Source organism: Colias eurytheme, chromosome 7, assembly GCF_061535395.1.
Source record: "Colias eurytheme isolate Ceu_HAF_F1 chromosome 7, ilColEury1 Martin Lab GWU primary, whole genome shotgun sequence".
NCBI classification, from domain to species: Eukaryota; Metazoa; Arthropoda; class Insecta; order Lepidoptera; family Pieridae; genus Colias; species Colias eurytheme.
In genome coordinates, this window is record NC_142986.1 from 7,583,414 (window position 1) to 7,601,309 (window position 17,896).

The 17,896-nt window shown below is 32.2% G+C and overlaps 2 protein-coding genes across 2 annotated transcripts; one reads left to right on the forward strand and one right to left on the reverse strand.

The window, feature by feature from the left end:
• Nucleotides 1-4,658: 4,658 nt before the first annotated feature.
• On the forward strand, nucleotides 4,659-8,104 carry LOC149907177 (upstream stimulatory factor 1-like). Its single transcript, XM_090103551.1, has 7 exons — nucleotides 4,659-4,797; nucleotides 4,991-5,034; nucleotides 5,187-5,282; nucleotides 5,445-5,522; nucleotides 5,937-6,058; nucleotides 6,709-6,893; nucleotides 7,444-8,104. The coding sequence occupies exons 1-7, from the start codon at nucleotides 4,739-4,741 to the stop codon at nucleotides 7,607-7,609; spliced, it is 750 nt and encodes a 249-aa protein (XP_089959677.1). The 5' UTR covers nucleotides 4,659-4,738; the 3' UTR covers nucleotides 7,610-8,104.
• Nucleotides 8,105-10,204: 2,100 nt separating this feature from the next.
• Nucleotides 10,205-15,577, reverse strand: LOC149907178 (uncharacterized). Its single transcript, XM_090103753.1, has 10 exons — nucleotides 15,391-15,577; nucleotides 15,051-15,244; nucleotides 14,326-14,387; nucleotides 13,991-14,177; nucleotides 13,150-13,445; nucleotides 12,308-12,894; nucleotides 11,517-11,630; nucleotides 11,066-11,214; nucleotides 10,638-10,732; nucleotides 10,205-10,347 (listed from the first exon to the last, which is right to left on the reverse strand). Exons 1-10 carry the CDS (start codon nucleotides 15,493-15,495, stop codon nucleotides 10,208-10,210), a joined length of 1,929 nt encoding a protein of 642 aa, XP_089959879.1. The 5' UTR covers nucleotides 15,496-15,577; the 3' UTR covers nucleotides 10,205-10,207.
• Between the last annotated feature and the right edge of the window lie 2,319 nt (nucleotides 15,578-17,896).

Below are 17,896 nucleotides of genomic sequence, written 5' to 3' on the forward strand. Positions count from 1 at the left end.
CTATGCGGGATTTGCGCGGGCGAAGCTGCGGTCGGAAACCTAGTATTTAATATATTGTAAAATTCCAGATAATAAGTAAATTAACCAGAGGTAATATTGTCTATGCAATAAGATTAATTTTTTTTTTATATTTAACCCTTTTTTGCTATAATTATCTCACTCCAACAAAGAAAATATATAAAGACACTAAAATAATGGATATTTCGCAAATTTACGTTTATAATACTTGTATTCTGATACGAAAATTGTTTAATAAGGAAATTCATACAGATATCACTTTAACTAAGAGGAAGCGAAATTCTAATCTACGACAAAATATATGTATTGACCACCTAAATATCCATCCAGCCCGTACCTACTATGGCTCAAAAAATTTACTTCATGACGGAGTTAAAATATATAATAGCCTACCTACAGATATAAAACAAGTAAAATCATTAGGATTATTCAAAAAGAAATTAAAACTTCATATACTACAAAATGAAAATATGCCCTGAAATAACTATCGTGTATACAAATTACAACTTAAAAATATAAGTGAATAAAATAAAATCAGCAATATAAATAAAAATAACAACGATCACATACTTACTTACCTAGTTTAAAAAAATCAAAAGTAAAATTACTTCAAAAAATAAATTAATATAACTAATATAAAGTGTTAAATATAACATAAAAACTAAAAAGTATATATTTTATGATTATTTTAAAATAAAGAGTAAAAATCATTACATCATATTATGAATTATTATACTTATACATATTTAAAAAAAAAAAAAAACAAGATTGTATTAATTAAATTACTTTAAATAGCTAAGTCAACACTAAATTACTATTTAATCTCTAATTTTTAAATAAACTTACAATTAATATTTATTTTAGTTCATGCAATCGATGTCACATTTAGTTGCTTTATATCCGTGTAAACATTCCTCACGAACACAGCCATACCGTCATAAGACGATATTATTATTGCACAAAATAATCTCCACTCACCCGCAAATTTTTTATTTTTTTTTTGTCAAGGTGTACAACTTTGTAAAATACTGTGAAACTTTAGAATAAGTGAATTGTAAAATTCTTTGAAAATAAATGTCTCTAAACCTATAACAAAAAAAACAATATTCCGATACATCGCTAAACCAAACTATTATTAAGCTCCGCAGTTAGTTTATTCCCACACCAGCCACAACATAACAAAAGCCAACCTGCACTTCCCTTTTACATCCCGAGGGCTTCTAAAGGGTCTGAAAAGGTTTGTTTGTGGTTGCCTTCCGGCTAAACGTCGGCTTACGTGAGGTCTGTTTTACATTTCACTACAATAAGTACATAGATATAGTCACGCAAATATTTGCAAAATCAAAAGCGACATTATTTTAGAAGCTGGGCATCTGGCCGGAATTTTGTTTTCATCTGAAGAGTAAAAATTTTCTACGATAGCTTGCATAGGTCAGGGTCTGCATGTAAAAATGTACATGTTTCTTGTAAATAAAGTTTTATTTTTTATATCATTCAAGAATATACTTAGGAACTAAGACTAACTTGGATTCTTCGGTTAATTTGGATGACTGAAGATGCAAGGTAGGTAGGTACTTACTAGAGTTAATTTATAGTAAACGCGGATGTAATTAATAAGTAGAAAGAAAGAAAGAAATTACTTTAATTCAACACACATGAAAAAGTATAATAATCTTATATATAAAAATGAATCGCAAAATGTGTTGGTAAGCGCATAACTCGAGAACGGCTGAACCGATTTCGATAATTCTTTTTTTATTATATTCCTTGAAGTACGAGGATGGTTTTTATGTAGAGAAAACGTAAATATGTACCACGGGCGAAGCCGGGGCGGACCGCTAGTGTTTATATATAAAAATGAATCGCAAAATGTGTTGGTAAGCGCATAACTCGAGAACGGCCGAACCGATTTCGATAATTCTTTTTTTATTATATTCCTTGAAGTACGAGGATGGTTTTTAAGTAGAGAAAACGTAAATATGTACCACGGGCGAAGCCGGGGCGGACCGCTACTCTTATATATAAAAATGAATCGCAAAATGTGTTGGTAAGCGCATAACTCGAGAACGGCTGAACCGATTTCGATAATTCTTTTTTTATTATATTCCTTGAAGTACGAGGATGGTTTTTACGTAGAGAAAACGTAAATATGTACCACGGGCGAAGCCGGGTCGGACCGCTAGTTTATAATAAAGTTCCTCGGTAAAAAAAATTCTATTCCAGTTCGGTATATTGATTTAATATTCATCTTAATAATATCATTGACCGCCTCCTCGGTACAGTGGTTGACGCGTGAGCGTAACACCGAGGGGTCCTGGGTTCGATTCCCGGTGGAGACGAAAAAAAAATGTCTTGGTCTGGTAGGACACAGAAGGCTGATCACCTACTTGTCCCTAAAGAAAATCGATCAGTGAAACAGATGTATAATGCATCTGCCCCATCTGCCCCTTACCCCACTAGGGGACATGGGACTTCACTTTTAATAATATCATACTTGTCGGTTGAAACATTCCTAAACCAAAATATTCTAATGCTATAATAATAGTGTGCACACGAAGCCATGAAAGAAGAACTTCGCAAGATTTTCATCTTTTGCTGTTGCAAATTGCAAACTGAAACATACCTTTTTCGTGAACTGAAGAGCCGCTATTGAATAATCAATTAAAATACTATTTCTATCGACTTAGTGCCATAACGTCTTTATAACACCCCTTTAGGCTTTATTAAATACATCGAATAGGGCGCGGTAATAAGTAATTTTATTACAAGTGTGTCGTGATTTTTTTTATCTATTTCTTTATTGCTAGATATTGATCTAGCCTATTTTAAGATTGGAATATTGGAATACTTTATCAAGCAAATGAAAGTTAATAGTTTGCATCTGAATTCTTAACAATAAATAAATAAATAAATAAATAAATATTATAGGACATTATTACACAAATCGACCTAGTCCCACAGTAAGCTCAATTAAGGCTTGTGTTGTGGGTACTAGGCGACGATAAATTTAATATTTAATAAATACATATATAGATAATAACACCCAGACCCAAGAACAAATAATTGAGTTCATCACACAAATATTTGCCCTGACCGGGGATCGAACCCGGGACCGTCGGCTCAGTGGGCAGTTACAATGCCAAAAAAATTAAAGTAGCAATATAACAATAAAGAGCATTTCACCACGAAAGAAGTCTCGTAAACGCGGCGCTGTGAGCGCCTAAAATATTGTTGCCAGTTTTATTCAATTAAAATTCCCCTAAAATTTGGGGATAATAGTTATGAAAAGAGTTTTAAATAATCCACTTCATAGTTTTTGTAGAGTATGATGTTCTAAACGTTTATTTCACGTTAAGATAAATATCAATAATAACATGTTTTTATTGATATTTATCTAACACTCAGATATCATCTATTTAACATTAACGTTATTTAGAACCTATGTTTAGAACGCATAGGAGGTAGTCCAGTTGGCAATGGCGATATGTGATTTGTGAAGACGTCTATAAACTCATTTATTTAAGTACATACTTCAATGTATATAATCCTTCGTTTCATTAAAATCTATGTTTTTCCTAAGGTTTCAAATAGAAGAGATATGAGGGCAACCACGGGGCAACTATAGGTTAACCAGAATCTGATGGCAAATTGGGAAATCAAAATTTTGAGTGTGCAACCTTAGGGAAAATGGACTGAACGATCTTGATACTGCTTATTTTTTATTTTGTCCTCAACATCATTAGTCACATTACATAAGTGAACAATACTGTACTTGATAATGAGATATCCACTTAATATTATGTAGGTACATACTTACATGTATAATATACATATTACTTTTATCTATGTAATACATATTATTATTAACACATACCTATATTTGTATATTCATTATCATTATGCCATGTACAAATATTATTGATGTAATGCTAATGCAGATCAAAACTAGATTGCTAATAATTTTTTATAAAATGTTTCTAAGTTTATTTTCGTAAGTATTACAGATACACATTACACACATTATAAAATTGACTTGGACAGTTTGGACTTGACGAATAGCCGTATTGGAAACTCCTGTAATACGTTTTCATAAAATTATATTGTAATCAACAAACAATATTATAGTTACCTACATATAATATTTTTTATTTTAAGTATCAAAACGGGTAAGTCCAATTTACCAATAAAATATTCAAAATTGAAAATTGTGATGTGTTTGGGCGTATTCAGAAAGAAAGCTTTTATAAGCGCTTATCGGCGCTTGTCATGTTCATATATTTTCCTGCGCGGGTTACCAGCACTGACAGGAAAATATATGAACATGACAAGCGCCGATAAGCGCTTATAAGTTTCAAGCTTTCTTTCTGAATACGCCCTTTGACCCTTCTTCATCGAATGTTTTTCTATACACATTATAAACAACACCTCTCGCTTGTGATCAATTAAAGTTAATGCAAGTGCATAATTTTAAATTCAGTCCAAAAATAATACGTTGAATTAAGGAACAATTAAATGTTTTAATCGTATTGTTTGATTTGGATTAAATATATATTTAACTTTCTGTATATATATATAAGGCATATTGTGTCTACGCACCTTAAAGTATCTGTAGTACAAAGCGGTATTGATCATCTGTCCTATTTTATCTATGGCTGCATCACATGACCCTCTATTTTGTCCCCGTGATCAAATTGAGAAAATTCAAAAATAATTACGCGCAATGGCCAAAGTGGAAGTTGATGTAGACATCCATGAAAATTCTCTTGATATAGATGACAGGTACATTTATTCGATAGAGTTGTATTATTTTATGAACAAATATTATCGTATTACATAACTGCAGTCGTGTTAAGTGCCATTGAAGGTCAACTTTTTACTTTTGCGATTTGGCAAACATCTAGCCAATATTAGGTATTGTATTAGATTTTGTGTTATTGCTATACATTTTAAAAATATGCGTATAATATTGCAGTGATGAAAAGGAGTACTTGGGAATGGTAGAAGGCGGTCCTTTCGGTGAGTTTTACTAAAAAAATGTAAACAGTTTTATACATGTGTGTTTGTTTACTAATACATACTTCGTGCAGGACAATTTAATTATCTTAGTGTACAATCAAGTGATTTTTATTGAATTAACGCATAACAAAGTAAATTCAATTACGTTCCAGGAAGCGGCAACTGTGAAAGGTCCCACCTAGTTACACATACGTTTCTTGATGGTAATGACGACGATAATAGTTCATCTTATAACTTCAGAGACCTGTGTAAGTAGTACTAATTCATACTCATGCTATGTAAGCACCTTCAATAGACTCATAAAAGTGATTAGTGAAATAATCTCATTATTCTCCTGATCTATAAGTTATTCATGTATCCATGGATATTGTATGAACTAAGTCTTAATTATAATTTATTGTTATTCATAGCTGGAGCTGTGACTTATAAATTGGTACAGATGACTGGAGAAGAATCTTCAAACATGGCATCTAATTCCCCTACACATGGTAAGTGTCCATTTATAAAGTGTTATTAAAATTCCGTCAAAATATTTGTTTGTTATTTATTGTACATCTAACATGAGTGCTTCACACATTATACTTTGTTATATGGGATCTGTACACAATAAAGACCAGGCATCTATATTTTGCTTGCAAGTTTCTTTACACTTACTAATGATAGATAGCACTTGTAGATTAAATAACAATTACATAGTTGAACCCTAACTTCTAAAATCCAGTATTCTAAGTAAATAAATAACTGTGAATAACATAAGCGACACTAACATACCTCTACTTTATAAAGCTGAAGAGTTTGTTTGTTTGAACGCGCTAATCTCAGGGTCTACTGGTCCCATTTGAAAAATTGTATTATCATTAAAAGAATAAAGTACGAGATAACATGTAATAATACTATTTCAGTTATTCCTAGTGGAGAGTTCTTTGTAATAAGTGATCCAGTTGAAGTATTTGGTGCGTCTGCTCAAAAGAAGGTTATTACAAGGCGACAACCAATACAAGCTAAAGCTGTGACAGCCAGAAAGGTATTTTAATTTTAACAAGCACTTTAATCAGGTTCATCCGGATATTTGTATGTCACCAACTCCTTCAAAATCGATTTTGACTAAAAGACAGATTTGTACACCTTAGAAAAATTGTTTACAAGTGACAATATAATAATTTCATGAGTTTAAAGAATGTATAGTTTTTTGAACGATATTCATCTAAACGCGTATCCTATTTGTGGTGTGTAAAATTTAAAAAGATTCGTTTTCATTATGTTCTTCACACGGTTCTTCAGGTAGGTTTCAATACCATTTGTTAAGTTTTCTACAACAACCTGCAGGTGGAAACTGTTGACGATTAAAATTAACTTAACATTTATGTTATAATACCGAATATTATGTTAGGTTAGGTTAGTTAATTTTATAATTAACTAGGTGTCCGCCCGCGGCTTCGCCCGCGCATTCAAAGAAAAACCCGCATAGTTCCCGTTCCCGTGGGATTTCCGGGATTACATCATTTTCCCGGAATAAAAAGTTGCCTATGTCCTTTCTCGGGTATCAAGATTTCTCCATACCAAATTTCATGAAAATTGGTTCAGTAGTTTAGGCGTGATTGAGTAACAGACAGATAGACAGAGTTACTTTCACATTTATAATATTAGTATGGATAATGTAATTAATTCCCACAGCGTGACGACAAACGACGAGCCACTCACAACGAAGTGGAAAGGAGACGGAGAGACAAAATAAACAGCTGGATAACAAAGATAGCTGCAATGGTGCCTAACTCTGGTCAACCAGATAGTGCAAGCAAAGGAGGCATTCTTGCTAAGGCGTGCGATCACATCGCGGAGCTTACGGAAAAACAGAAGAAGTAAGCAGTTTTTTATTTATATTTTGCACTAGCGATCCGCCCCGGCTTCGCCCGTGGTACATATTTCGCAATAAAAAGTAGCCTATGTTCTTTCTCAGGGTCTAAAGATTATCTGTGCCAAATTTCATCAAAATTGGTCCAGTAGTTTATGCGTGAAAACCATACATACATACATACAAACCTTTCCTCTTCATAATATTTTATTTTGCATATATAATCATAAGATTACAAATACCGTTAGTTTATAATATAACTCGCTAGGATCTAAACTGTTGAACTGAGAACTGTACTAAACTAGTTACAATTTAACACATTATTTTTCAGTAATTTATAAATATATATTTGTTGTAACTTGTTGTTTTGCAATGTTGCCTTGTACAAACAAAATTATGTTAACAATATTTATCTGTTTGAGAACAATTACCGAATTAATTGTATCACAGGTATATAAGAAAATTATAATCTAAGATATTATGTTTGTTTTTATTTGATTGTAGACTACTTTAACTTGGACAGCAGTCAACTTACTTTAAACTCCCATTTTTTTCAGATTAGAAAAGCTAGAGATTGATAACGACAAACTGGTTTTAGAAGTGTTGAGGCTGAACCAAGAATTATCTGAACTAAGGAAAGAAAACTCTTCCATGCGATTGCAATTGGCGGACAATTGTATTGTTGCAAACTTACAACAACGAGCGAAAGGACAAAAATCTTAGGAGTTAATAAAGACAATTAAATTTGGTGCTGAAGCAATAGTGTTAGTGGCATTGACTAGATTGTGTTGAACTAGTGCATTGTTTGTGGCTATCTATGAATAGAATGGTGGGTATTTCATTCGATAACATTGTCATAGTACATGTGAATTCATAGCGTTTTAATATGAACTGTGTAGTGTCACTTAATTCAACAAAGGTAATAATTATTGTCTTTTATAGCAAAATTGTTATAAGCAAGTCTAGAATGGATTTATTCATAATATTCTATGATAATAGAAAGTTTAGAGAAAGTGAAAAAGTTAAGTAAGTTCAACAATTATATAATGTCAAAACACCAATTAGTGTAAGGGAAAATATTCCAGAGTAGATAATGAAATGGTCGTGGTATTTCGTAAAATGCATTAATCCACAAGCTATTTTTAGTATAGACACTCGAGTTTTACAGGGCATCTATCCTAACTTAGTCACTACTTCATGAATTAGAAACATGGTATATGTAATGCCGGGTCCAGATTGGTGAAACGTAACATGCAATGTAACATTCTGCCTTTCATTGCATGTTCGCTGCTGGTGTGGACGCATAGCGCGCTCATAACGCGCATTCACTACGAACCTCCCGTAGTCGTGTTCCTTGCCCCTTTGTGTTCGTCGAAAAACCGACAAATTTCGGATCGCTCCGCGCGCGGCTTGTAATGCTCGTAGCATGCGCGTGTAATGCACAATTCGCGCGCGCAAGACGTCCAAACTATGAGAAATTGTTACAAAGTGTGTTACCTTTCATGATACATTGCAGCAATGTGGACGGTGAATTCTTTCATTGCATGTTACATTGCATGTTACGTTTCACCAGTCTGGACCCGGCATAATAGATATATGTATTTTTTTAGTGACCACTATTATTTCACTAAGCGGTTAAGACTTAAAAGCCAAGAGCTTCATGTTGTGTTCATTAATAAATATGAACGCAATTATATTTATAGCATTCTTATAAATCGTAGGTTGATTGAATGTAGAAATAAAATTCCATAACCATATGTCATGAATGATGGCCATGGTCTTTAATTTATTTTTGTGAATCAAATCTAGGAGTCCATGCTTTTTTCGTTCTTATTTTTTTTGTAAAACGACCATAATATTAGGTAATCAGTATTTGTTGTAAATTAGTTATATTTTTATACCTGTTATTAAGATTATTGTTTTTTTAAGTATATTATTGATTTCTCATGTCAAAATTTTTAAGCCAAGTCTAACCAGCAGGTCTGATTAGATGACAAATAGCTTCTGAAAGTTGAAATGCCTTCATGTTTCTGTGATTGAATACTAAATGAGGCACTAATGTTATTTATATTTAAGAACTTAGTTAATGTTACTTTTGTACATATTATTATAAAATCTATCGATTGTTCCATATCACACGATAGCCCAAAAGCACGCGAATGAATAGAAGGAGAGAATCATATACAAAGTACATTAGTGCTCTTGGGTCCAAACGTTCAATAAAAATTATATGACGTTGTAGAATTATGGTGTTTCATTTGTCCTATTAATCCAAAATATATTCAATACATTAAATTTTTATTAAGAACTAGCTACACGCCCCGGTTGCTTGACATTTTTTTTATACCTTCGAAATCTTATTTGTGGCAAGCAAATATATATCTCTGCGCAAATGGCAGTTGCACTTTGCAGTTAAAATATAAATTATAGATGTGGCCACGCCCCACCTAATTCGCGCGCATAGATCAAATTAAATACATAATATATTGAGAAGTAATTACTGTGTATGCACTATGCAACTTAAAAATATGGTTTGCAAGAAATAACCGCTAATAAATCATTTTGTCAGAATACACAGATTTTGTTAGCAATAATTAAAATCAGGTTGCAATTATTCGTGTTCTGTAAACACATCTGTAATTATCTTGGTAATTATTAATAATCATGACAATGGTCTTGCAATGGTCAGCAAACCCACAGAGCAAACCCAATGCCATTTCTTAAATTTTTAGTCTATGACAAATGACACAAAATGGCGCCCGCCAAAAATTTACCTCGAACCAAGTTTCAAAAATAATTATCTAGTTAATTACCGATGAAAAGTTATTTCTTTGCACTTTGCCGCATTACTTGAATTATTAGTGCAATATCGTAACATATTTGATGAGTTTCATGGTTTTTTGCTTTAAAACAAACAAGACATGAACGCGACCATCGCGCTTAAGCGACTGCGTGCAGTGTGGCCGGTTGACCTATGTTGAGCCGTGAGCGGAACATAAGTGATGCAGACGGTGTCTTCTCCATACGTAGTAATAGTATCTCAATGTTGCAGACTGATTTATAAATATTTGCTTTAACACAAGTTGCTGTCCAACTACTTATCAATTTTAGCTTACCAACTACATATATCTGCACACAAATATACCAATACTTTGCTTACCGTTTAAATAACACCCATAGACCCAAAGACTTCTTAGTTCTGTTAAATAATGAAATTATAATATTTAAGGACTAAGGTACAATAAAGTAAACCAATGCATGATCAATAATCATTTATTTTCTTAGTTTTCTAATATCACAATAAAAAAATCTGAGTAATAGTCAGTTTTCCACCGGGACGTCGGGAAATGCCAGCTTTTCTTGTATCTGCAGACATTCTACTGATCTCATTTGATGTACATTTAAATTGTACGAAGTTGTAAATTTTTTACCGCAAAACTTACACGCGAAAGGCTTCTCCCCTGAAACAAATATAGGTAAAATATAGGCTTATACAAAACTAAACAAAGTCTTAGAAAATATGTAGTAGTAAGTATTCTGATATAATAAAAATAAAAGAAAGCTCATGGGCAATGTTGGCCCAACAAGTGATCGTCGATGTTTGCCGCCATTATGAATAAACATCTACAATGACGGCCGATCATAGACATACCCACTATCGTGATTGCCTCTACTCGCCCAACGCTGCCCAGTGTAAAGAGGGGCCATCAAGTTATATATTTTAATATTCACATATAAAAATACAACAAACCTGTATGAAGTTTCATATGTTTATTGAGCAAGGAATGTGTTGCAAAATCTTTAACACAATATTTACATTTGAAGGGCTTTTCTCCTGTGTGAGTTCTGTAACAATATAAACTGGTTATTTAGCTCATAAAAAAGCCTGTGTCTCAAAGTTAATAGATATTTGTACCAAATTTCAAGTAAATGCTATTTTAACGTGAAACTAACATCCTTATAAACTTTTACATCAATTTATAATCATAGGAAGGGTCAACGAGATAAATTAGTATATTTGTTTATCTTGTGTGGAATTTACTCATTATATTGATACATATTTATTTTACCACATTTTCATATATAAAAATTATCCACCTTTTCCCCTCAATAAATTGTCTTTTTAAATAACTTTATTTGTATTTTGGTTTGTTTATTATGCTTATTATTACCATTTACCTCATATGTACAGTAAGGTCACCCCTCCTGTAGAAGCCGGCGCCGCACTCTTCGCACTTGCATAGATAATTGCCGCTATGTCTCCGCAAATGCATTACATAATTGGAATTTGTTGAACAACACGCTCCGCAAATTGAACATATGAATTTCTGAAAATAATATATTCAAGATATTATGAGTAATAATAAAATTAAAATGAAATCAAACGCCACTTGTTCTATTTAACTTATCTACAGATAAGTTTTACTTACAAGTAAAAGCGAATAATTATAAAAATATTAAATAGGCTATGAGTAATATTATTATTCATCATATTTTTGGAAAATACAAAAAGCGGGATTAATGTTCGAATGTATAGGTATCTCAGTATGTTTCCTTGACAGAAAAAAAAAGTTGAGATTAAATGGTCATATATAATATTGGATATAACCAATCTGAATAATATACATGCCTTTTCTACTGGTTTCTTAGATACAACTCCAGTGTGTGTTGATTGATGCATTCTAAGCCGTCCTTCCGTACTGAATGTTAATGAACATATATTGCAACGATACAAATCAGGATTCTGTAAAATATAAATAATTTTTACATTTATATCTTTTTGGCTATTATTAACCCATTGACCACCGAGCGGCCCGATCGGGCCGAGACACAATAGATTTTCTATTGTGTCTGTGATCCGAGGACTGACGGATTAACTAACCGAAAAGATTATTCTCAAATAGTATCTGTTATTCACCTAACAATAATATCAATCTTTAGCCTACTATTTTACCACATTATAAATAAATAAAATAAAATATCAATCTTAGAAGTTAAATATTTCTTAATTGTTCATTGGACCGCCTCCTCGGTACAGTGGTTGACGCGTGAGCGTAGAACCGAGGGGTCCTGGGTTCGATTCCCGGTGGAGACGAAAAAAAAAATGTCTCGGTCTTCAGGACACAGAAGGCTGATTACCTACTTGTCCCTAAAGAAAAATCGATCAGTGAAACAGATGTATGAATAATGCATCTGCCCCCTACCCCACTACGGGGACACGGGACTTCACTTTTTAATTGTTCATACTAATAATAGGTGAAACAACTTAGTGTAAAGTACTCAGCAGTTATTGCTTGTTATTAAGACTTATAAATTATAAGGTCTTGTAAGTATTTTACAATTATAATTATAATATATATTAATGAAATTAAATTAAATAATCCATACAACACTTTAGGATATAACAATCAAATTACTCACCATGTGTAACGCAATGTGTTTTATGAAGAACTCTTTCTTTGAAGAAAATGTTTTCCCACAGTAATCACAGATCATGATTTCCTTCTTAAACTGAGACTTTACGAGGACTTTTAACTTATGCGTTTTACTCATATGTAACTGAAGACCTCTAACGGTTTTAAATTTCAAATCACACATTTTACAATACTTTTCATCTATAGAACACTTATTTTCTATAGGCGATAATGGTTTTTTAAAAACTACATTTGATTCTTGTATATCTTCATCTTCTCTATTTACACTTATTTCTATTTGATTAGATAGAATTTGATTTTCAGTTGATTCTTGATTTGATTTGACACTTTCTATACTATTATCTTGTACTAAATTAATATCTTCTGGAGTTTCTTCATTTGATATTTCAATCTCTTGATTATAATCATTTGTAAAATCTTTGAATGTTATAAATTCATCCAAAGCATTGATTGTCCCTTCCACTTCTTCAAATTTCTCTATATTATGTCCTGATTTGTGAACATCTTCAAGTTTTTCACCAAACAGTATATTGTTTATAGTAGGTGTTGATGGTGCCCAGGCATTTGGTATCACTAAAATATGTTAATTTGTATGAAAATCGTGATTATTTCAACAAAAATATAACAATTTTATGTTTATGGACAATCATTTTAAATAACAGCTTCTGACTAAGTGTTATTTTGTTTAAATATGGTATGGTGTTATTTCCACATAACATTAACAAATATACCCTTTTTTGCTATATAACTCGGGACTATTACTTAATTAATAAAAATATTTTATAGTGTTGTGTACTTCAAGTAAATATAAATCTACTTACTACTTACTTGGAGGAGTTGCCAATATAGCATCCAACGCAAAATTATCAGTCCCATCATTCTTCAAAGCATTCTCCAAATTTTTATCAATAACACACCTATTTTGTACATTGTTTACAAAATTCACATAATCTTCTTTATTATTGTCATTTTCTATGTTAAATTCGTTTTGTTCTGTGCAAATGGCGTCAGGGGAAGTTGATTTTCCTTTGGTATATGTTTGTTCATTATCTTCATGATTTGTTTGTTGTGACGTGTAGCAATGATCATTTATAATTGACCGAGGGGTTGAAAGTGGACTGAAGCTGCGAACAAAGATATATATATATATATAGGACAAGGCATATAAGACACAAGATCCGAGTTGATTTTATGAAATCATCCTTTTTCTTATTATAAATTTAAAAGTAACACTCACAACACACCATCTGCTAAGATTTCATCGTGTAACTGTGGAACCAATTCTGGTGAGTTTTGAAACACAGATAGATTTAGACATGGAAAAAGAATATTTTGCATTAGGAAATGAAATAGTTAGCCTTTCACACACTACAACTAAGCTAGCTAATATAAACATTATAAAATAAGTAAACATCAATATGAAATGACCGCCTCCTTGGTACAGTGGTTGACGCGTGAGCGTAGAACCGAGGGGTCCTGGGTTTGATTCCCGGTGGAGACGAAGAAAAAAAAAATGTCTCGGTCTGGCAGGACACAGAAGGCTGATCACCTACTTGTCCCTAAAGAAAATCGATCAGTGAAACAGATGTATGAATAATGCATCTGCCCCTTACCCCACTAGGGGACACAGGACTTCACTTTTTAATATGAAATAATATTCTGTTCTCACCTAAAATCCAATCTAAATTCCGTATCAACCGAAACATCATCCTGCAGCCAATGCGAGTCTAGTGAATTATCAGATATATCAGCTTCTTCCTTTATAACCTCACTTATGATACGAGCCTCATTGTCTGGTATCTCATCGCCTTGCAGGATGTCCTTCAAGAAATTACGAATGCTTGTTGATGTTGATACTGAAAGGCAATTTAAAGTTTTTTCATATAATATTTTGTATTTATGTGGTGTGGTGTGGTGTGGCCGGTGGCGTGGCGTGGCGAGGCGTGGCGTGGTGTGGTTAAAATCTGTCTTCGCAGAAGTAATTACTATGTATGATATAATTACCATTGTCATCATCTTTGTTTTTATTAAAGTTTTGTGTTTCATACTGATCATTTATTGGGTACCTGAAAACAGAGTAAAATAATAATTATGATTATCTTACAATTAAAAAATTTAAATCAATGAAATTATATATTACATAATTTTATCCTAATCAGTTTGAGCACAAACATATAATATGCAATCTTCTAAAGTAGGCAAACAACATTAATAGACTGGTCTTTTAATGTTAGAAAATTATTATTTAAATATATCTACACTAATATTATAAAGAGGAAAACTTTGTTTGTTTGATTGTAATGAATAGGCTCATAAACTACTGGACCGATTTTAAAAATTCTTTCACCATTCGAAAGCTACATTATCCACGAGTAACATAGGCTAGGTTTTATCCCGGAAATCCCACGGGAACGGGAACTATGCGGGTTTTTCTTTGAAAACGCGGGCGAAGCCGCAGGCGGAAAGCTAGTTATTAATAACTTTCAATGGAATCTCCTCTTTCTGTCATGAAGATATTTCAAGATTTTCCATAGGAGAATCTTTCTTTCCAATACCATAGAAAATTATTAATAATATAATCATTTTCTCCTCTCTCCTCTAATGCATTATTCAACTCATACTTGTCTGAAGTTTTGCTCCTTGGCTTTTATCACAAGCTTTTTAGAAAGCTGGAATTGTACCTACCTTGTGGTTAGATATTAAAATAAGAAATGTAATTTTATATTTACCTGAGTTTGGAAGAATCGTCATTAACTTTAAGGAATGTACTGAAATCAACACTGTCACCACTTTCTTTCAAATGCAAAAAGTTTTTCAACTTCTTATCAGAAGTTCTACATGATTTCTTAAAATTACATGATATTTTCATACTAGAATAGCATGTTTTACAGAGCTGAAATGTGAAAGCATCATTTCTCTTCACCTGGAAATGTTCGCAAAAGATAATCAATAGTATCGTTTATATTTTACCTATGCAATAATGGATAACATTATTTCTATAATAAAATTTTAATTAATCTTTAATAATAGGTTTAGGAAAATTAACAATGTTAACAAAACAGTTGATACCTGGATGCCGGTTGAATAAACAAAGAGTCTCCTGTTCCTTTCAGAATATGTGTTAAACTCCGAATCATTGTATTTAAGTAAACAGCCCCTGCAAATGCCTTCCATACTGTTAAAACTGAAATATTTTTTATGGTTTATTGGTAAATCTATTTTGTTGTAAATTGTATGTATGTATTTCTATACTGTAAAGTTGTAAACTCACATGTAAACTGTAAAATAATAACAATTTCAAATTTTCAATTAATCTGTCTCAAATCTCAATGTCAATTGTCATTTGTCAAACTCGAATATTCCCACCTCAGAGCAATAAATTCCCACAGTATTACTTTACTATGCTCGAATAGATAAAATGAAAAATAGTCTAAGATCCCACCGCAGGATCAGTGCGTTCATCGGTTTTTTGCTGAAAACCGAATTTTTATGTATATTTATAATTAGGAGAATATATATCGACCTCAGAGGAATAATTGCTCTGAGGGAGATTTCGGTATGAACATTTGACGTGTAACAAGAAAATTGTTGTGTTCTATCACTTTCACACCTAACTTGGTATTGCCACTGTTAATACGAAGTTTTCCCAAGGCTACTATGTATGCTGTAATATTCTGTGCAAAAGGTTAGTTTTTGTACATGAGTTTGTTGATAAATTGCCAACAACGTCATTCAGAAGCATTGTTGGATGAGACAATTATTATTTATGCTAAATAAAATAAGTATCTGAACCAATTATTAAAAAGCGATATTCCCTGATTATGGGTAGTTACCATAATAAAATTGTAGCAACTCTCACTTTGACAATATGGCATAAGTGTCAAAAAAATTGCGTCGCTTCGAATATTTAAGTTAATATTGTTGCGTATTTAATAAATATTTACCGAATATTAATAATGTATTGCATTGTGAAAAATTGCAGAAGTTTTTGGACACCAAATTCTGGCCTATAATTTCACAGGCAAGTGTATATTTACGTTATTTACAATATTCCTCAATACTCATGCATTTACCTGTTTAGAATCATTTTAATGGCAAAAATCGTCAAATTTATCATCATTTTACTAAGCAATCATGTTAAATAAGTTCTTTTCCTAATACTTTCATCATTTTTCAACAAGTTTTCAACAAACAAATTTAACAAGTAAGGTAACCATGATGATGGGTTTTTACGGATAGCGACGATAATATATTGCTAAACAATAATATTATGATGAACATTTAGAACACCATTTTAAAATTTTTTGTACTAGTAATGAAACAACACACGACATCGGTATTGCACTCACATATTGTGGTTTGTTCTTTTTTACATTGAAATTTATACTTTTTAACCTAATATTTTTTTGTTTTACGTATTTCAGCTTTCCAAAAATGAAATAAAAAGAAATAAATGGCTGTCCATAGTGCCTATCAAGGGTAAAATTTATCAACATGCCAGAATATGCAGTTTGCATTTTAAGCCTGAGGATTACGGTCCAGAAAAAAAATACCTTTTGAAAAGTGCTATACCTTTTTATTTACCACATTCTTGTTACTGCGTCTCAACTGATAAAGTAATTTTAATTATATTATAATTAACCACCATGAAACCATTAGTAACCGTAAGTACAGCTCCTGAAAGACATACGAATTTCTGAGAACTGTAATATCGTTACCACACATCAACACTAGCGATGCAACTCTCCCTTTGGAATATTGAAAAGTTTTAGACTGAAGCTTGAGTAACCAAAACGATGTTTTAATGTATGTAGCACTCATTTTAATTAAAAAATCGTAGTATGAGATCAAAAGTTATCAAGCGTTATTTAAAACTATCATTCTCTACCAATTATAATGGTATGTACCTATAAAGATGATAATTATTCATGTAAGTTGACCAGTAATATTATAATATAAATACTGTTAAAAATATATGTCGTTATTATTTATAGACCATGATTTTTAGTTTTTTTCTTTCGAAAAATCCTGATTATACAAACCAGTGTGGTCAACCACAGAAAGAGACAAAAAACAACACTGACGTCATTCAAGGTTATATTTTCTTGTGACAAGATAATGGTCATAGTGCAATCTCCAGTGTATTAGATATAAGCTTCTTGTTTATAATACATATTTGTTATCTATCATACGTCAATATTGTAAAAATAAATTTTTTAACCCTCTAAAAAAAATTCAAATCTAACCTGGGAATTTGATTTAAACAAGAAGCTTTTATATAATACACTGGAGATTGCACTATGACCATTAACTTGTAACAAGAAAATATGACGTTGAATGACGCCTGTATGTTTTTATCCCTTTCACACCTATCTTGGCAAGTTGGTTGATTTTCTTGTTACAAGTATATAAGCTTCTTGGATTTAAACAATACTGGCAGACACAGAGCAAGCTGGCAAGTGGCAGGCTGCCACTTGCGCGCCGCGGCGCGTAAAATAATGCTGCCACTTTTTACGCGCCGCAACCGACAGCCTTTGATCTAAGGCCGCGGAAATAGACGCGGAATTAGACTTGC